Below are 21,916 nucleotides of genomic sequence, written 5' to 3'. Positions count from 1 at the left end.
TAAAAAGATAAGTGCGAGAATAGGAATTAATAATGCAGTAACTAAATAAGTCCTGCGTTTTGTTTTAGACTTTTACAAACAGTGACACCAAGAGGCATAAGGAAGCGGCTGGATTAAGAAGCTGATATGAAATTCATCTCTGAGAATTGCATCAAACCCATTAATATATCAAGGTTGTGCAAGGACAGGTGATTTGGTAGATGACTCTGTCACTGTTACAGTTTGTGTGACGTTTAAGTTTCCAGGGTGTAGTGGTGCCAATATCAACTTCTAGGATTTTACTGGTTTGGGCACACACTGAGCAGTTGCCACAAGGATAATGGCCCTGCACTGGAGGAAGATTCCACAGGTTAGAAGTGGATTCTGCAATTTCATCACGAGGTCTTGTGTGTACAAGAGCGTCTCTAAGATTTGCCCCTCTCTTGAAAGAGAACAGTGGTAGAGAAATGTGTTCACCAGAGCTATTTAAAATACGCCATTTCTGTCTAATTATTTTCTGTATTTTAGACGAAGAGGTGTTGTATGTGGTGACACACACTATTCTGTCGAGGGGTGGTTTTGCAACTGGTGGTTCAAGTAGGGCCTCACGATGATTATTGGCAGCACGTTTGAAAGACTTGCGAACCAGAGATTTAGGATATCGCTGCATTCTCAGTTTGCTGGTGAGATCCTTTGCTTTTGCACGGAAGTCTGCGGTGTCAGAGCAGTTCCTCCGGACCCTGAGGAACTGGCCAAAAGGAAGATTCTCCCTCAGGGAGCGGGGATGGTGGCTGTCGAATCTGAGCAGTGAGTTCCGTGCCATAGGTTTTCGATATAGAGAACTAGCCAAATGTCCTTCTTGTGGGAAGATTGTCAAATCAAGAAAGGGGAGTTCAGTTTTACTGTACTCTAATGTGAACCGAAGGTAAGGGTTTTGTCCGTTCAACCAGTCTTGAAAAAGCAAGAGGGATTGTGTATCTCCTTGCCAGACCACTATGATGTCATCAATGTACCGTTTCCACATCTTCAAATGATGAAGATGTGGGTTGATGTTATTCAGTACGTGTTGGGTCTCAAAATGATGGACATATAGATTCGCTAAGCTGGGTGCGAATTTGCTGCCCATAGATGTCCCCGAGATCTGTAAATACAGAGAGTCCTCGAAGGCGAAGAAGTTTTCGGTCATGGCAATCCTTGCGCGCAAAGAGGTCCGCGCTCTTGCAGGCTTAGCTTGCACCGCTACCATTGGCTGATTTCTTACAACCTATAGCAGCGCACACACTGAGAGTTCTCTCTCAGGTCCGCCACCGGCTGTTATCAACAGCTATTCTCATCGAGCTAGTCACCTCCCCCTCGGCTCAGGATTCTACCTGAGGTAACGACGGAGAGGTGAGTTCTTTAGCGCTCCATGTTGCGCTTTTTTCTGGGAGGGCTCTAAACAGGAAGACTCCAACTCCCTTTGATTTAACTTAACGCTAACAATATAGCATGGCGTTTTTTTGGCCCTCTTTGCTTAATTCCACTGGTAGCACAACCTTGATATATTAATGGGTTTGATGCAATTCTCAGAGATGAATTTCATATCAGCTTCTTAATCCAGCCGCTTCCTTATGCCTCTTGGTGTCACTGTTTGTAAAAGTATAAAACAAAACGCAGGACTTATTTAGTTACTGCATTATTAATTCCTATTCTCGCACTTATCTTTTTAGTGCGTGGCCTCCTTCCAACCTGAGCTGTTGCCAGGCGAGGTGAGGTTTTCTCTCCCTACAATTGGGGTGAGTGAAGACTATGTTTTCTTTGCATTACAAGAGGGTGAGGTTAACACTACATAGTTTGTATGTATTTAACACTGTGTTTTTTGTTTCCCACATTTTTGTGCACAGGAGGAGATACACCTTCATTTGTTGGAGATTGGTCATAATCAAGTCCCAACTCACGATAAGTATATGTTGCAGTAGCATATCATAGGTCCTGAAGAAAGCCGGTATAGGCTGAAACATGTCGACCAATTAACATACGTGATAGATAGCAATTCCTTACATGCTATCAGCATACTGTTTTTAACGATACCACTTTGATGGTCACACCGAATAAAGTTTTCTTATGTCATTAAAGTAGGTATTTTTAATCACTAGGATTAGTTTCCTTATCTTTTCTTTTCTGAGCACTGCAAATTTGTTTGCCCCTTCCACTCACACACTATCCTCTGTTGGTTGGATGTTGTTCTTAAGGGTCCAATATTAGGCTACCTCAGACTCTCCCTGAGGAGGAGCCCAAAGGACACCTTTCTTTTCACCAACCCAGATGACGAAATTCCACTGATGAGTGGGCGGATGGGTACTTTGTTCTAACTTTCTAGACCCTGTATCTTCCTTTCCTCACCTCTATGACATAATAGTGTCATGTGCTCAAGATCAACGGTCTGATCTGAACACTCATATTGGACACAATCTGGTCCTGTCAGTTCTTCACTTCATAGACTTTGAGTACCTCTCTTGTTTTTCGTACCTTACATAATAGTCTAATTGCTGCGTTTTGGGCCTTCTGTAATCGGTGGAGATTTGCTTTATTTGATCCCATCTACATTTCCGTAGTCAAGACGGGACGTAATTAAGGCATTGACTACTGTTTTTTTGTTGACTCCGGGAGCATCCAGCAGATTTTTCTCAGCCACTTAATGATGGAAAAACAGGTGGCTGCAACTTTTACTGATTGTGCATGCATGCTCAGTGTATCATCAAGGAGTATACCTAGATTTCGTACTTGTGCTACCGGTACAGGGAGATTGCCCATTTTTTCTGGCCAGTGTTGTGGGCTCCATAGATATTTCTGCTTCCCTAGAATTATTACCTCCGTTTTTTCGCCATTTAAGTTTAAGAAGTTTGCTTTCATCCAGGTAGCGATGTTATTCAGTCCTGTTTTAAGCGTTGATGTGTCATTGGGATTTTGTGCCGTAAATTAAAACATAATTTGAAAATCATCTGCATATGAGTAAATTGTGAGTCCCGATTTTTCAGCCAGCTCTGCTAAAGGTTTGACGTAAAGATTGAAAAGATGTGGACTCAGGATGGATCCCGGAGGTACGCCATGTGTAAAAGAGTGAATTTTGGAGCTGGCATTTTGGGGAAAAACTTGAAAAGTTCTGTTTGAGAGAAAAGCCTGAATCCATTTGAGCGCTGCTCCACCTATTCCTATTTTGCTTAGTGTGTTTATAAGCACCGTGTGTGAAATGGTGTCAAAAGCAGCGCTCAAATCCAGTAGGATGAGCGCCACCGTTTCCCCTTTGTCTAATTTCTAGCGGATTGCTTCGGTCACTCCTAATAGTGTGGTTTCTGTTGAGAAACCCGCTCTAAATCCTGATTGCGAGGGGTGAAGCAGTTTGTGAGTTGCAACATATTGTGTTAGGTGTATATGGATATGTTTTTCAAAAATTTTTGATAGAATCGGAAGCAGTGAAATGGGTCAATAGTTTTTGTTATTGGATGTATCTGCATTTGTTTTTTTTAATAATGGGTGAATCATAGCGTGTTTCCAGGAAGATGGAATTGTAGACTCTCTAAGTGATGCATTAAGTAGATGAGTTAGGATTGACATCACTGAATGATTACGTTGTTTAAGGATATTTGCTGGGATGGGTCCTTCTGTGATCCTGATTTAATAGATTTAAGTAGCCCTTCTACACTATCCGTTGTTAACATGGGCCAGTCCATTAAAATGCAGTCCGCGTTTTTTTGACTAGCTTCCTGTTCAGCGTGAGAGGGGCAATCCTCAGGTATAGATGCGTTCTGGTTCGTGGGGCTATTTTGTTTGGATTCTTGTAGGATGATTTCTTGATAGATACCTTCCACTTTATTTATAAAGAAGGTTGCCAGTTCTTCGCATTTAGCTTGGGACAGAATAGGAGGTTTGGCTATTGTGTCCGAACCTGCCAGAATTTTTACTGTGTTGAATAATGTTTTTGCGCAGTTTGATGCTTTAGCGATGGTTAAGTTCACGAAGGCGGCACGTGCCTGCTTGCATTCTTTGTGATATTTACTGAGGGCTGTTTTATAAGCTTGTTTGGCAGTATGGTCATAATTTCTCCTCCAATTTCTTTTTAAGATTTTACAGCTTGTCTTTTGAGTTCTTTATGGAATCATTGTACCATGGTGCTGGTGGATGGTGAACGGTTTGAGTTTTGAAGTGGGGAGACAGGAATCCACAGCTTCCATGAGCCAGCTTTGTACTGCCTTAGTGAGGGGGTCTACCTTTTGCTCCCAGACAAGTATGTAATTTGTCTATGTCTAACTTCTTCCAATTTCTTTGTACATTCTCTGCATTTTTTGTATTGTTTGATGTGCTCTTATCATGTGGGGAAGTCAGGGAGAAATGTATCTGGTGGTGGTCGGACAAGATGGTTGGTAAGGCCGGTGAGCAGGTGATTGTATTTAAATTAGAAAAGATGGGATCCAGGAAGTTTCCAGCTCTGTGGGTTGGTCCTGCATTTACCAGCGTTAAGTTTTGAGAAGCCATATCTGAGATAAGTCTGATACTGTTTTTGCAGGAAGAGTCTTACACAAAAGCTTCATGATTGCAAAGATACTGTTGCTTTTGCATCTAGGGTTTTGAGAGACACTAAAGTGCACTATTTGGTTATTGAAAAGGTACTTCTGGCCTGTTTGTGGGCCATTGAGAAGTTGCGCCCGTATATATGGGGAAAACGGTTCATGTTATAAACAGACCACAAGCCGTTGGTTTCCATTCTCAGTGCGGGGGTCAACTAGTGTTGCACACCTAGGATTTTGAGAATTGTTTCCAGGTTGTTGCAATATAAATTTGATGTTTCTCACATTTCTGGAGGAAGGAATGGAAGAGATTATTTCCCATATCCTTTTCTTCAAAAGAGAGATGATTGTGAGGATGTAGTTTTCAGTGAATTGTGTGAAGAGGACTGCGATGACTGTTTTGTGGCTGCTCTTGATTTACCCATTCCAGTAATAGGTTCAGAAATTGAATGGAGAAATGCCTTGAAAAATGATACTTTACTCCCAACAAGTTTGTGAATTTGTACATAATGGCAGGCCCAGGGAGAAATTGTGGTCTCCTCTTCTCCAATCTTATTGTAAAGTTGAGGAGGAGTTGTCTATTGAGGATGTTTTGCTGGTAAGATGTAACAAGCTTGTTCCCCCATATACTGTAAGACAAGAGATCATCAGAAATGCTCGAGGGGCATTTGAGGGGTGACTCAACAAGCGCCGCATTTGAGAAAGCTTTTGGTGGCCAAGAATGTATGGAGAAGTCGAAGAGTTGGTTACAAACTGCTGTATGTGTGGTGCTGCAGACAAGGGTCTTAAGAATGTGTCCCCTTCTTTACTGCCCACTGAGTGTTCCTCTGGAGCTTGGCTTAAAGTGGGCTTTGATGTCATGGGTCCTTTTGATAATTTGTCTTGTGGACTCAGATTTATCCTTGTACTCATGGACTATGCCTCAAGGTGGCCTGAAATCAAGCTTGTGACAGAGGCAAATGCTTCTTCTATTCTTTGTTTTTGAAACGAAATATTTTAGAGAGAAGGTTTCCCTGAAACTCTGGTCTCTGACAATGGGCCTCAATTTATGAGTGGGGAGGTTGAAACTTTTTTTGCCTCTTGCGGAATTAAACACGCCAAAAGTTCTTTAATTGGGTGGTGGGAGAAATGCATCAAGCAGGAAAAGTCTGGGAACCATGACATTGTTAAATCCTTACACAGTATGTTATGGTTTTATAGGACGACTCCTCATTCTGCTACCAGAGTCTCACCTTTTGAAATACTCGGGGGATGCACAGCTAACACAAGTTTCAGACCTGGTTGGATGAATAAATGGCTGATTTAAACAAACTTATGGAGATTGTGAGCTTTAACATGTCTGAATCTCAAGGTTAGCTTAAACTTAGTATGAAAAAAAGTGTTAAGACTGTCCCTGTCCCATTGGTGGTTGGGGACATGGTCAATAACAAGTCTTCTATCCATGTTAAAAAAGGGGACAGCAAGTTTGGCAAACCTGTAAAAGTTGTAAAAATCGGTATTCGCTATTCATGTTTCGGGTGGGCATTGGTAGAATTGTGCCAAAATTGTTAAAGTGCGGACCAGTACCGGAACATGCACAGATAAAACTGCTGTAAATGATCAAAGAAGTAAAGATGCAAGGTTTAGTGTTCAACTGCTAAGAAGTAAAGATGCAAGGATTAGTGTTCAACTGCTGTTTAGTCAACATGTTGCTAGATGCCAAATAGGTCAATGGTAACAGGATTTCTCATTTGCTGGCCGGGAACAGGTATACTTGATGTATGGCCAAATGCTATGCAGACGGTACATCAAAATCTAAACTATGAGGAGCCAGCATCAGAAGGTTGAAATGCAATAATGGATGGTACTGATGGCAAGTGAGAAAGTACATTTGCCTATGGAAAATAAAGAATGTTTTTCCCTACAAAGTCTCTTACACCGCACTCATTAAAAATACTAAGGAGTAAGCTAGAGTCAATTGAAGGTGTTTGGCCCACCCCAGGCAAGCTATGCCTTCTCAGATGTATGTGAACATTTGTAGTTTATCTGTTAAAAAGAAACAGTTTCTCTAGCGTTTTGACAAATGTAAGTCTCTTGGCTTAGGTATGCCATTTACGTAGATGCATCCATTATATTGGATTATGTTTTATGTATTTTGTCCACTTGACATATACATTCGTCTGGGGACAGCCTGTATTTCATAGAAAGACTGATCAATAAATCGATTCCGATGCATTTCTGATTCACAGAAAGCAGCACTCAAAGTTTCTTCAACAACGCCTATTTGCATTGTGGTTGATGGATCACAGATGCATCTTCAAGTAGATCAAGTCTTATTGCTCACAGGATAAAATTACTGAGAAACAATAAAAGCCTGGAGGTCAAAATAACTGAAAAAAAACTTGCCATCAAAAGGGATGCATGCCGAACACTACCAATTTAATCCTAGGCAAAGGAGAGCTATTTAGACACTTGGCAACATAATATAAATGGCCACGACAGTGAGAGCAGTAGGCTAAGATGTCAGCAAAAGCCAAGGGAGGTGATTATGATGTGAATTTCTAGTTATTTTTGATTTTCAGACCTCCTTTATAATATCATAGGATTGGTTGTAAATGTCCTGTATGAATTGTTAGCAATTTGTGAAAGTCACCACAACTGTATATTTTGCAACAGCATTTTACATACATATTTACTTTTACTAAAATATTGTTATCACCTTTTCTTTTTGGCGAAGTAAGACCTTTATTGTCACAATCACATTCACAACATGCATGGACAAACATGTCACTTTGGAAAAGGATACTGTAGAGTTTCCGGTCCTTGGACTCAGAGCGCATGCGGTTGAGCTGCTGTTTGTGGCATCGGAGGCTCCAAGGGTTGTAACTGATCTTTTCAGAACTCAGCCCGGTGTTACCATCCAGCATCTGAAATGGGACTTCGGATTGGATTTGCAACTCCACCTTGGGGCTCTTCATCTCTTGTATGCTGTTGGCATAGAGAGCCCCCACAAAAATGAAAATGTAAATTTTCAACATCCAATCACTTTATTCGATCTGTACACTCATCACTGCTTTGTCCTCTATTTTTCCCATTGCTTGTCATTTATCCCAAAATGTGAGGTACACCCAGACCACTATGGTGAATCATCAATATAATCCAGCCGGTAGTTAAGGTCCACCATCTAAAACTTCATTTTATAGCTAGCTATCCAAATTCTAAGACCCCACCTGCCCATTATTTAGTACCTGTGCTTCTTTTTCACCCATGATCTTGTCTGCATTTGTAACAGAGTCTTCGGCATCTATTGTGACAACTTACACATTTTTTTGGGGTAATTATTTTCCCCACACCAACCAGAGACCGGTACATACAATATATCGTCACTATGAACAACTTACACTTTTAATTAATTTTGAGGCGTTGATTTTTCATACAAACGCCATGTACTTTAGTACTACTGGTGCAGGTTGAAATGATGTGACATTGAAAACTCACAGCACTGATCACTAAAGGAAGTAGGCACACAAACTTAGTATTTGAGAAATGCAGTGGTGAGGTGGGTTATGGGGTATGTAGGAAACTATTTTTTGTTGTCTTTTTATTTGCAGTATAGCCCTCACTTTGTGCCAGATATATGGTGCAATTTTGACTTAAGTGTGCTAGGTTCCTGCCAACCAGGTCCCCAGCACCAGTGCTCTTTCCCTAAAGTGTATGATTTTTCCACAATTGGCAAACCCTTTGGGATCCCATGTAAATCCTTAGTAAATGGTACCCCTGGTACCTAGGACATTGAACCTAAAGAGTGTCCATAAGGAGGCAGCACCAATTGTGCCACCATAAACAAACCCTCACCAAGATCCTGCAAACTGCTATTGCAGCCTGCGTCTCTTGGTACTTACAAAACGGAAGAGTTGACATGGCACACATCCCTGTGTGCCATGCCTGCCAACACCACATGTGGTTTAGGTAAGTCACCTCTATGGCATGCCTTACAGCCCTAAAGCAGGGTGCATTATACCCATGTGAGGGCATATCGGAGAGAGTGGATATGTCTCGGTGATATCCAAGTTCACCCTTAGATATTACCAGTGCACAGGGAAGCTATAATGAGTACATGGTCTGGACACTCTTCTTTACGAGTTCCCCAGCTACATGATGGCTGAGTGTACCCTAAGGTGATTGGTGTCAAACACATTGACTTAATAAACCCACACTGATGCCAGTGCTGGGTCAATTAATAAAGGCACACAGAGAGCACCTTAAAGGGGCACCACTGAAAATCTACCAACTACTAGCGTGTTCACTGACTGGCCTTAACCAGTTTGCCACGACTAGACATGGTTATGGCCTCCTGGGGTAAGAAGTTTCGCTCTCAGAAGGCCAGGGAAAAAAAGCATGCTCTGGGAGAAGGTGTTCACAACTCGTCCAAGCAGAAACTGCCTTCCAGGGCAGGAAGCTTCAAAAGCTATGCCACCTTTGAAATGCGAATCAGGCATCTCAAGCTAGTGGAAAATGCCAACCCCCCCTGCCCTGACCCCACTTTTTGGTGGCAAGACCAATGGGGAAATTAGTTAGATTAGGAGATGTGCCCACATTCAGCCAGCACCATCCCTCGTGCAGGCCAGCTGATGTGGACCCCACTTTTCAGAATCCTCCATCTTGTGGAGAACTCTAACTATACCACAGCCCAGCAGCCTCGAGGGACATCAAGACCCCCAGAGACACACTTAGAGAGTTTCCCAGCAGTCCTGAATGTGCCCCTGCCAGCTGTTGGTCACTGACCGCAAAGAGCACCTTTATGCACTCGAGCCGGCCAACCTACCTGCTCTGCACCCAGCTCACCCGGCCTGGGTTACGAAGACCCTTGCGACCCTAGCCCTTGCTTGGGAGCTTTTGGACTTGCCCACAAGTCCCCCTGTACAGCCTATCCTTAGAGGGTTACCCTTCCCTGTAGGGCTCCAAGTGCCAACTCCACCAACTCGCTGTGGAATTCAGGATGCAACCGGCAAACTATTGGTAGAACAATGGACCTTGGCTTCCTGCTACCCAAAAGCAGGAAGGTGAACCCCCCTACAACTGTCTGTGCTGTGTGCTTTACCTACCTGCTTTTTTCTCCCATAGGATTGCATGGTGCGTATGACTGAACTATTTGCTTATCCTTGAAAATTCATAAGAAATGCAGTACTCACCTTTGAACATAGTTCTTGGTTCGAATATATATATATATATATATATATATATATATATATATATATATATATATATATATATATATATATATATATATAATATATATAATATATATAAAGACTTGTTATTTTTCTAAATTGGTCTCAGATGTATTCTTTGAGTGTATGTTTCATTTATTGCCTCTGAGTACAAAACATGATTATAATATACAAGGCTTACAGAATAAATGCAGCGATAAGATCTGTCTGCGTGCAAAGGTGCAAGATGACGTCACAAGGGTATGAAGTGAGAACATTGAATTTCACGCGGGTGTGAACATTGAATTTGTGCTGCAATGACATGACAGATGCGGTGGAAGATTACGGTACGTTTTAAAAGCATGACAGGTACGTGCACAAGATGACAGATGTGTGATGTGCAACCGTACACTCCACCTCCTCATGCTCCCCCATCCAATGTATCACAATCTAAAGGCATCCTTGATAAAAAGAATCAGCTCTATAGTTCTAACAAAGACTTAAATGAAACTATTTTTGTGTAAGCAGTACATAGGCATTGGATATTTTCTTCTGAACTAAGTGAAGGTGCGAGTGAGTGTCACAAAGGTGACCAGAGCACTTCAGCTTAAGTTGTCACAAGGCTGCCCACCACCACAGTAGACGTTTAAAATTGGCACATTGTGCAAATGTTTTCATGCTTAATTCTGAATGTGGAAACCAAATACCTCAATTAAGAACACAGTTAACTGTTTCACATGAAAGTTCTGCACACCCATAGTTGTTTCCACTTTATTTTGGAATACTACGTTCACTGACCCCTGTACTACGAGGGACAAGGGAATAACAACACGTGCAGAATATCTGTTTACGATAAGAACTTTACGTTACCGTATTTTTTCCGTCATAATTTCACCTGCCAAGAAGGCCGCGCAGATCTCGCGCGCGGTGGATCCCTGTTTAGTAAATATACAAAATTTACAAATGTGTTCACGCTGCAAATAATCCGCGCGCGCTTCAATGCTGGCAAAACTTCTGTTCACCATGACTGCTCCACATTGCGCGCTCTGATGGGTACAAGTAATTGTTACCTATAACAGTTTTATAAACCTTGATTTTGTTTGAAAAGGCACATTCCTAAAGAAATACTTGAAAGAGCTACAAAAAAACGCCTGCAAACTTTGGAAACCATCTTTTTTTTCATATCTCAGCGCATTGCGATCCAGAAAGGTCATTTCCTCAAGCAGAGCACCAGGCTTTTATTATGCAACCACATCTTTTGTCCCTTCACTTTATTTTGCAGTGTGTCTTTCTATCGGCATCAAACCGAGCTGCGATGTTAAAGCATGCGTGGTGTTTGTGTGCGTAGTGATTGTGCTTTGTATGGCGTTCAATGGTGGAGCGAAGTACTGGGTTGCGTTGTGACAGCGTGCCGTTGTGAATGTGTGCGCGATGTAAAGACGGCGATGTGAATGGTTGCCTTAAAAACGTTTGCGATGTAGCATCATACATCCCACACTGAGGTAAGAAACTAAGCTTTGTATCTGTAAAGAGATGGGTAAAGCGCTAGATATAGCCTTCTAAGACTGCTATTCTTGGAAAAGGCGACTTGTTGCTCTTCGATAATTTCATACTTCCTAATTCTATCATTTGGACCATGAAGCCTGTTAGCTGAAATGTCTGCTCTAACTTCATGCAACAAACGATGCAAGCGAAGACTTATTGCCTGACACCTCAGGGACTTACTCAAGCTGTTGCTCCCATGCACCCTGAACTGCTGTTGTGTGCTCATGTTATGTATCGCTTAGCAACCCTGCTTGCTTCGGAACTGTGATCCCATTCTCCAACCTTCTGTACAAAATTGATTTCTGATCATGAGCAAAGAAGATGGACAATGATGCAGATAAATATTAGCTGGTTTTCTATTGATAATACATTTTTTTGAAGTGCCATTTCTATAATGTATTAATGTGGCCCTCAAGGCTTGCCGCTTAACTTTCTGTGCTTCCATTAAAAAAAGATACATATTGTGAAAACTCTTTTTCAGTCTAGCGAGCCAAACTGAACTGAAAGCCACCTCAAATGAGAAGAAACTAAAACCATGTTTAATTAGGAAAGAATCAAAAACATTGTTCTTTTCCAACGCGCACCAGAATATGCAGACTTTGAGCTACGCACTTAAATTTTTATGTACAAGATGAATGTGGTTCTCTTGAATCTTGAACAATCCATGATATCATAACTGAGATCAGATCAATTAGGGCCATGAGACTGGATGAACCCACACTGTGCAAGATGGGTATTCTCGTGCTATCCTATACTCATGGAAACATATTAATCACTATTTCCAAATCAAAGAGGGACTCCAATACTCACTGAAAATGTGATGGTCGGCACTGGGATCATGACAATGAAGTAAAACATCCAAATAGCACCAGATTGACCTATAAGGCCTCCTTCCTGTAACATTATTTCATGTAGCCACTGTATCATCGGTCCTAAATACACATAGTAGGCAGTGCAAGAACCTTTATTTTTATGCTGAGTAATGCTAAATGCAATATTGTATGCACTAGCTCCCCAAGGTCATGGAAAGTTGGGGAAGCTGACCGTGATCATGTCCGATTCTGTTATTTTGCAACCTGGCCTTCAATGTAAGAAAGTCCAGAAAAAGCTGGGGCTTGGTGATGTGGCTGGTAATCAGTCAGTGCAACTTTGCCACTTTCGCACCAGACTATTAAAGCAGAGGGTCTAGCCACTCAAATCCCAACTCCCTACCTAGTATATCCATAGACACACCTCTGTGCCCATCAACATCAGTTATGGCCAGTTTGGAAAGTGCGGCTTTGACTTTAGTTACCACATCACCAACTTAAAAGAACCACAGCTAGCTAAACAGACGATCTCCATAAATAGGACACAGGAAACCTACCTCTTGTGGTTGTCTCTGGCTATATAGCATATGAACAAACTACTTTAATTCATACTAAACACGCTCTTGAATAAAACTGCATGGTTGAACTGGGTCTGTGCATGGAAAACAAAACTAGCGTCAGAATATAACTGTGCGTGTTTGCTGTGAAGTGAGATGAGGATTAAGCACAATAATTATTTTAGAATCCTACTGCATGCTTTTGTCTTAAGTCTTAAAACTGCAAATCTTCTCAACCATCAGGCCAGATATCTGGAGTTGGGAATATCTGGACTGCCGTGTTTTTTTGGGGGGGGGGGGGGAGGGGGGGGGGGGGGGGTAGTGTTTAGTTGTTGGGTGTTTGATGGGGTTTGTATTGCAAAACCACGTGTGCGGATGGGTGGTAGGTGTGCTACATGGAAGACATGGAAAAGGGAATGAATGACACAAATAAAGGGGGGGGGAACGGAAACTGCGGATGTTAGAAATCCTGGCGTGTTTATATAATTGGTTATGTTTTTCTCTGTGTCATTCCTCAATGTTACGCCGCCCGGCCTCCGGGATGTGGGCCAGAAGGCTGTGTCTTATCCTGAATGTAGACTTTGGTCAAATTCGAATCAAAATGCCTGTGTTTTGGATGGGCCTGGAATATGTCTTATGTTCTTGTTTTCCGCAATAAACCTATTTAAAAAAAAAAAAAAGGAATATCTGGACATTTCTTTCAAAGAGACTGTAAAAATCTTATGCTGTATTTTCTCAGGCACAGGGCTGTACAATAAAAAGCTTTCCCAAAGATAGTGAAAGGATTCTGATGAATAGATTTAGGTTCTATCCAATACTAGCAGTCCATAAAATCGACTTCTTGTGGCCAAGATATGGCGGGATACCTAGTTATCCACGTGAATTTTATTTTCAACCTCATCATGCTTATGAATGTCCTCAGGACGACAATAAGGAAGAGTTGCAATAATCTAGTTGAGACCTAATAACTGCTCCTAATGCAATATCAGGAATAGTTAGATTGAATTTTTCTTAACTTCGATCAGGAAAACACATTCTTATACAAAATCATTTCACGCAAGGTTTCTGATCTAGAACAAGTCCTAGAGTTAACTGTTGGGCGGGGTTTGGCAGAATTTCCATTAACCTGATTAGCGGGGAAAGGAATCCCTGATATTTTGCACAGCCCAAAGAACATGCCCTTTGGCAAAGGACTACAGTTCACAATCATGCTTTTTCATCAGTCTGATGAAATGGTCAGGTAAATATCAGAGGGATCCTCTCGCTAGATTTCAGTAGGAGAACTCCATGAGGTGGACTGATACATCCCCCAACCTCACAACGATCCATAAATGACTGGAGCGGTGTCATGGCCTGTATTTTACAGATTCTTTGGAATCCAGGCTCAGTTTATTTTTAATAACGAGTTATTTGGCCCAATTCAAATGGTAGGGGAAACCACCTCCTCCTTTAAGAAGTTATGAACACTGGAAAACAGATTAATTTCTCTAGACTCTATATAAAAAATTGCACTAATATGGCGCTTGGAGAAAGGAACTGCATTTTTTTTACGCCAGAAAACGGAGTAAGGAAAACTAGCACAAAACTGTTCACGGCCTTTTAGCAGGAACTGCTTCTAAAGTTTAATACATCACAGAATTTCTGAATGAATTATTTCCTTTAGACATTTATTTCAGGAGTAAATGAGTTTGCTGGCATGAAACAGTCTTTCCAATAAAAATCAATGCTATCAACAACATTTCAAATGTTTATCCGAACAATACCTTAGAATTAGAGATTAAAATATTAAAAACCACGATAACAGCCCCTCACATGCACATTGGAAGTGTGCATACACTGTTCAAGATGTATTTGCAGATAAAATGCCCCATGCAATGAGAAAGCATGTTTAAGGGGTTTGGTTCTAGAATATCAACTCTTAAATATCGTGAAGGTAAATTTATAGAGTTAAGGAAACTTTTAATATGCTAAACTGCACCTATATATAGCTTCATGGAAAACATATCTTCAAGGAATGCAGATGTCTACTTAAGAATAGTACATCTATAGATACCTGTATATAATTGCCTCCAAAACATCATCGTGGTTGTTGATATTTTTGCTTGGATATTCTTGTAAAAATAAATAATTGCCAATACTGCAGCTTTTTAGACAAATTCGAAAAAAGAAGAAACTGAGTTAAACTACTCCTTCTTAACCACTCTTTCAGTTTGAATTGATCTATTTATTTTTCAAAATGCAATTAACTCTATTGAAATTAGACACCTTTACATAATTCAGTATCCACAGAACAAAATTTGCACAAATCCCCACAAAAGAAATCTCACATATTGTTATACATCATTCTTGGCACTATCTCAACAAACTCTCCACAACATTTTCTCATTTAGACTCACAAGTGGGGAAACATTCATACTAGTTTTCAAATCATTCGCACATTCATACATACAGCCTATTTACATTCACTAAAAACCCACCCTGGGGTGCCTATGGCTACCATTTTCCAAATCACTCAAAAATTCGATAGTACAAACTATATATGCTATATTTTCACATTTCTACAGTAGGCCATCCTTAAATACAAAACTCGAATAATTCTTGGGATGATGACTTGACTTGATTGGCCTAGCAAAAAACTTAGTTGACGCATTTCGAATTCCAAAGAAAAAGGAATTCTCCTCAGGACCCAATAACTCTTGTTGCTCATTCAGCCCGTTCTTTCAAGGTTATTCTCATTTATTCCTTGTGATCTGCCAGGCGCAGAGCGCCTCCACTGAGATGGTTTCTTCTTTTTATACACAGTGTCAGAATGATGGTGTTCTGTGGGGATCCAATAATACTTTAACTTCTTTATTTGTTGAAACTGCCCGGTTTCTCATTCGGAGCAGCCGCCGTCTCCTTCTTGTAACCCGTAGTGATCTGATATTCTTGTAGCATACCAGCTTAAGACTAGAAATAAATTGGTACTCTAAATTTTCAGCCACTGCTAAAATGCTTCTTTGCAAACAATTTTTAGGTCTCGCCCTGGAATTCGCATCCGAAGGATGCGTCCAGGGCGGAGACTTATAGTCGGCTGACACGGGGGAATGAGGGACACAAAACTGTGACGAGCGTGGATTGAGCTGCGTGCACGCGCGTCAACATTCACGCATGCGCACATCACAGCCACACGCATACACAGCACTCACGCATGCGCACATACACACGCATACACAGGCACACCCCCGTCACCTACACGCATACACAGAGACCCCTCCACACACACCAGCCCCTCTCCTCTCGGCTCCACACACACGCATTTACACTTACACAGACACGCAGGCACCCAGACAGGCAACCCCCCCCCCCCGTCACACACACGCATACACACAGACTCCAGGACACATACACATACACACACACATGCACGCTCACACACATACACAGTCCGCCGCCGCGCGCGCGCACACAGATGCCCCCCGCCCCCCCCCCCAACAAGGCGACGCCCCACTCACCGGCATCCTCAGTGCAGCGGCTCCCACCGGCAGCAAGACTCTTCTTCCCTTCTTCGGCACCGGGGCGCAGGGTAGGCTCCTGCCTGCTCCGGTGCGCCAAACAATCGCGGCTCTTCCGTGGGAGGCGGGGTAGGCTCCCGCCCTCCTACTTCCGGTTGTCCCGCCCGGCCTGCCTGACTTCCTGTTCGCAGGCCGGCGGAAAACTACGAAAGCGGGAGTCCGCCGTAATTGCTTACCTTAGGGCAAAGGAGCGTGTGTGCGCGGCGGTTTCCTTTGCCGCGCGCGTTGATTGGTGAATGCGCAGTGAGTATTTTTCATAAAACTGTAAAATACTTGAATTAAATGCGCATCACGACGTCTGCGCATGTCCGTGACTTGGTATGATACAAGGAGGCAGGAGAGGAGAGTGTGCGAGCGGCCGGTTTCCTTTGCCGTGCATGTTGTTTTGCCAAGCGTGTTGTTCGTTGAGGGTGGAATGCGCAGTGAGTTTTTTATGAGAAAATTACACCCTGTCCACGCACAGAGGACTCCTGAGCCGTGGATGGATCTGGTTTCCCAGGCGACCGATGGCCGGGTTGTGTGCCTGGCCCTCTCCATCAAGTCTTCGTCTGATCTGTTTTGATAAGGACGGGTCGGGTGGGTTCGTTGTTATGGGTGATTGATTTTTTTTTTTGTAAGTACATTCCTCCAAGATACAGTGAAACGTTTAGTACTTTGGTATTGCGGGTACATTTTGTCTCTTACCTCGTAGCTTCTAATCTACGGCCTTGTGCTGTTGCAGGAACATATCATTTTGCCATTTTGTTCAGACATTGACCAAGCTTAGCTCCTCTGACATAAACCAGTGCACGCAGAAGAGGTACCCGTTTTATGCCACAAAAGGAACAGTAATGATGAGTGCAGAGTGACAGTGAGTGCAGAGTGCATGCAGTGAGTGCAGAGTGACAGTGAGTGCAGAGTGCATGCAGAGTGACAGTGAGTGCAGAGTGACAGTGAGTGCAGAGTGACAGTGAGTGCAGAGTAACAGTGAGTGCAGAGTGACAGTGAGTGCAGAGTGAGTGCAGAGTGACAGTGAGTGCAGAGTGCATGCAGTGAGTGCAGAGTGACAGTGAGTGCAGAGTGCATGCAGAGTGACAGTGAGTGCAGAGTGACAGTGAGTGCGGAGTGACAGTGAGTGCAGAGTGAGTGCAGAGTGACAGTGAGTGCAGAGTGCATGCAGTGAGTGCAGAGTGACAGTGAGTGCAGAGTGCATGCAGAGTGACAGTGAGTGCAGAGTGACAGTGAGTGCGGAGTGACAGTGAGTGCAGAGTGCGTGCAGAGTGACAGTGAGTGCAGAGTGAGTGCAGAGTGACAGTGAGTGCAGAGTGACAGTGAGTGCAGAGTGACAGTGAGTGCGGAGTGACAGTGAGTGCGGAGTGACAGTGAGTGCGGAGTGACAGTGAGTGCAGAGTGACAGTGAGTGCAGAGTGACAGTGAGTGCAGAGTGACAGTGAGTGCAGAGTGACAGTGAGTGCGGAGTGACAGTGAGTGCGAAGTGACAGTGAGTGCAGAGTGACAGTGAGTGCAGAGTGACAGTGAGTGCAGAGTGCAGAGTGACAGTGAGTGCAGAGTGACAGTGAGTGCAGAGTGACAGTGAGTGCGGAGTGACAGTGAGTGCGGAGTGACAGTGAGTGCAGAGTGACAGTGAGTGCAGAGTGACAGTGAGTGCAGAGTGACAGTGAGTGCAGAGTGCAGAGTGACAGTGAGTGCAGAGTGACAGTGAGTGCAGAGTGACAGTGAGTGCAGAGTGCGTGCAGAGTGACAGTGAGTGCAGAGTGACAGTGAGTGCAGAGTGACAGTGAGTGCAGAGTGACAGTGAGTGCAGAGTGAGTGCAGAGTGACAGTGAGTGCAGAGTGAGTGCAGAGTGACAGTGAGTGCAGAGTGACAGTGAGTGCAGAGTGACAGTGAGTGCAGAGTGCGTGCAGAGTGACAGTGAGTGCAGAGTGACAGTGAGTGCAGAGTGACAGTGAGTGCAGAGTGACAGTGAGTGCAGAGTGACAGTGAGTGCAGAGTGAGTGCAGAGTGACAGTGAGTGCAGAGTGACAGTGAGTGCAGAGTGACAGTGAGTGCAGAGTGACAGTGAGTGCAGAGTGACAGTGAGTGCAGAGTGACAGTGAGTGCAGAGTGCGTGCAGAGTGAGTGCGTGCAGAGTGACAGTGCGTGCAGAGTGACAGTGCGTGCAGAGTGACAGTGCGTGCAGAGTGACAGTGAGTGCAGAGTGACAGTGAGTACAGTCACTCAGCACCACCACATTATCAGTCAGAACCACCACAGCATCACTCAGAACCACCACAGCACCACTCAGCACCACCACAGCATCACTCAGCATCACTCAGCACCACCATAGCACCACTCAGCACCACCACTGCATCACTCAGCATCACCACAGCCCCATTCAGCACCACCACAGCATCACTCAGCACCACCACAGCACAAATATGTTCTCTCAATGTTTCAAGCTTTATTACAAATGTCACAAAAAGATGTTAATATTTCACTTCTGTTCTTGGATTTTGTTACAATAAAATGCACTGAACATAATCTTCACAAAAGTTATTTACAAAAGTTTAAGCTATTGCCATTATACATTACAATCACTTTTATTAAGTATTAAAAAAAATTAAAAGCCATTGTTATTTGTAATATCAATACATCTAAGTCACGTAAATACAAATGTTGCATTACAAATGCTATAGGTGTCACATTTGCGAAAGTTATAACTATTGGCATTGTAAATGACAAAGCTATTAATTTAGCTATTTTCAAAACCAACACATAAATGAACGTTTGGTGAATTTCCATTAAAATATTTGACTTTTTTACTAAGATATTATTATACTGTTTTATGCAAACAAAATTTAGATACTGCATAAATAACTTTAATAAAACATATTTTATATGAAGCTTTTTATGTAAAAAAAAAATATAGCATAAAGCAAAAAACAATTGCCATTTACAATGCTAATAGCTCAAACTTAAATAATGCGAGACCTATTGCATTGCAAATGCTTGTTTACTGTGCGTTATACTTTTCACGCTAGCTTTCAGGTTTAAAAACAAAATGAATCTATATTTACAAAGTTGGATGACATTCAGAAAACAGAGTTCGACATGCTTGAGAAAAAAAGTGCACGTACATGTGGAAGATTAACAGTGGGATATGACGAGGGTAAGGCTAGGTTACCCACCACAGTAGTTGACATAACAGACACAGCTTTCATTCCATGCTTTAAAAGTAACATGCACACACCACTTTTCACCTGTAACACACGGTTTTCTACCTCTCACATTTTGTTTGCCTTTGATACTTGCACAAGTGCCACCATTGCCTACGTAACGTTTGTTCCTGTGCCTGAGTGTCTAGCAAATATTGCAGTATTATACATCTAATTGTAATTTTTTTCTCTTGTAACCTGCACACTTGTCACTTTGTCCTCCTGTGCACTTTTTGCTACCTCATGTATTTTGTTTGCTCACAATTGTCACTTTACCTTATGTAACTTAACGTCTGCTTTTGTAATCTGTTCAAGTGTAATTCTCTCTCCTTTTGTATCAGTTCTGTTCCTATTATGAAGCGCTCTGACGCCTTCGAGTAAAGTCCGGGCTATATAAAAATGCATAAATAAATAAATAAATAGAGATAATCCGACTGGCAATAAATTACCCTGGGGAGTATACACATCTTTAAGACATTACGTCGACCTACCATTGATAGGTGAAGACACTCAACCTTTTCCAGTTGTCTTTTAACTGACTCTAGTATATCAGCCCAGTTCACATAGACTATCTGAGTGACACCCTAATTTTTATCCCCAAATACCTTACTTCTTGTGTCACACGCACCACACCAGGGCAAAGGCCCTCAGTACAAACGACCTGGATTTTAGAGATGTTTAACTTATATCCAGCAGCCTCCCCAAACTGCTGGGTCAAATGCTCAATTTCCCTCAGTGCTTGCTCTCGGTCCGATCTTACGACCGCTATATCATCAGCGTAAGCAAGAACACACGCTTGATGCTGGCCCACTACCATTGACTGTATACAATTGGTGGTCTCCAGTATTTGTAGCAATGGATTAATATAAATAGCAAAAAGTAGGGGTGAACATGGGCATCCTTACCGTGTGCCGCTGGTTATATATACAAAGGATGACTCCTGCCCCATTGTACAGATCTTGGCCCGCGGGCGTTTATACACGGTCTGCAATGCTAGCAAAAATTGGGGACCAAACCCCATCTTAAGCATTGTAGCCCATAAAAATGCCCATGATACACGGTCAAATGCTTTTTCCAGCATCTAGAAAAAATATACTTATGTTTTTTTGTAGTTTAGTGGCATAATCCAGCAGCGCTATAATCGTATGCAAGTGGTTAACCGTACTCCTGCCAGGCAAGAAACCATGCTGATGCCGAGACAACAGCAGTGGAATAACTTGCGCTACCCAAGTTGCAAGTATTTTTGAGTACACTTTAACATCCACGTTTATTAAGGATATAGGTCTATATGACCCAGTGTTAGACCTGGCATCACTGGCATGAGTCTCTCCTCCATTTTTTTGTCTGTTTGCCTCCTCCGTTTACGATCTTTTGCTGGAATATTGCTTTGGGCACTGTGCCACTGCTGATCAGTGCCACAGTGCAAGTGCTCCCTATGGTAAATTGATACATTGATTGGATTCTGTGATTGGCTTATTTGGTTTACGGTCAGTCCCTAGTAGAGTGCACCAGGAGTGCCAGGGCTTGTAAATACAAATGCTGCTGGTGGGCTTGCAGCACTGGTTGTGCCACCCACAGAAGCGGCCTAGTATAATATGTCTAAAGGTCTGCCATTGCAGAACCTGCGTGCAGTCTGGTACTGCCATGCTGACTGCGCAAGTACACCTACTTGCCAGTCCCCAAAACATTCCCTTAACTTCATGTCAGTCACCCCTATGGTAGGCCCATGGGCAGGGTGCATTGTAAGCATAAGGTAGGACAAGCCCTGATGTGTGTGGCATGTCCTAATAGTGAATTACAGCCATTTTCGATTTTCACTATTGTAAGGCTACCTGCTCTCCTTAGGCCAGACTGAGCTGCTGGAATTATTACACTATATAATCCAAACAGGCTCAGAGAGCATGGTGGAAAGTCGAGTTTAGTATCCCTGAACTCAGAATTTAATAACATCCTTTAGGATGGATGGCTTTTAGATTCGGAGTTTGAAACTAGCCCTTTTTGAAAGCGACTAGTTTCTTGTTTAACTATTTACCGGTCTCTGCTGGTTTGGTGTGTGTGTGTAACAGGAGCTGGGTGGCTCCAGAGGTCTGAAAGAGTCAGTGTGGGGTGAATGAGGCATTTGCGTTTAGAGTGAGGGAAGAGTAGTTCCTGATAGCCTGCCCTGCCTGACACAATACTGGCTCCACCTCCTGCCGGGCGACTGATAGCCCTGCTCCTGCCAGTGGCAATACTGGCTCCACCTCCTGCTGGGCGGCTGAGGACTCTGCCCTGCACAGTGAATAGGCCAGGTGCCTCGGCCTGGCAACACCCACAACATGTCCTGGATGGGGGGTATTCCCCTGCCTTGACAAAGGGATCAAAGCAGAAAAGGGGTATAAGAGAAGGACCCCTGAACCAAGAATTTAGATCACTTCTGACAGGGAAACCTATACCAAGGACAAGAAGCCTGCTGATCCAAGGACTTGCCTACCCCTTTTGCCAGAGTGCTGTTTGCTGGGGGGAATCCTACAGTTGCTTCTTTATTTTTGCCAAGGAACAAGGAGA

The 21,916-nt window shown here is 42.9% G+C and overlaps 1 protein-coding gene across 1 annotated transcript in view; it reads right to left on the bottom strand.

Moving 5' to 3' along the window:
- Positions 1–21,916, bottom strand: part of IP6K1 (inositol hexakisphosphate kinase 1) — a 443,018-nt gene that overhangs the window by 82,411 nt on the left and 338,691 nt on the right. Inside the window, exon 6 of the mRNA XM_086938771.1 lies at positions 7,309–7,490. Within this exon, the coding sequence (XP_086794897.1) occupies positions 7,309–7,490 (182 nt within the window). The remainder of the gene's footprint in view (positions 1–7,308; positions 7,491–21,916) is intronic.

This window comes from Lissotriton vulgaris, chromosome 9 (genome assembly GCF_964263255.1).
Source record: "Lissotriton vulgaris chromosome 9, aLisVul1.2, whole genome shotgun sequence".
Classification (NCBI taxonomy): Eukaryota; Metazoa; Chordata; class Amphibia; order Caudata; family Salamandridae; genus Lissotriton; species Lissotriton vulgaris.
The sequence above is the reverse complement of the archived record's forward strand: the minus strand, read 5'-3'. Positions and strand labels throughout refer to the sequence as shown.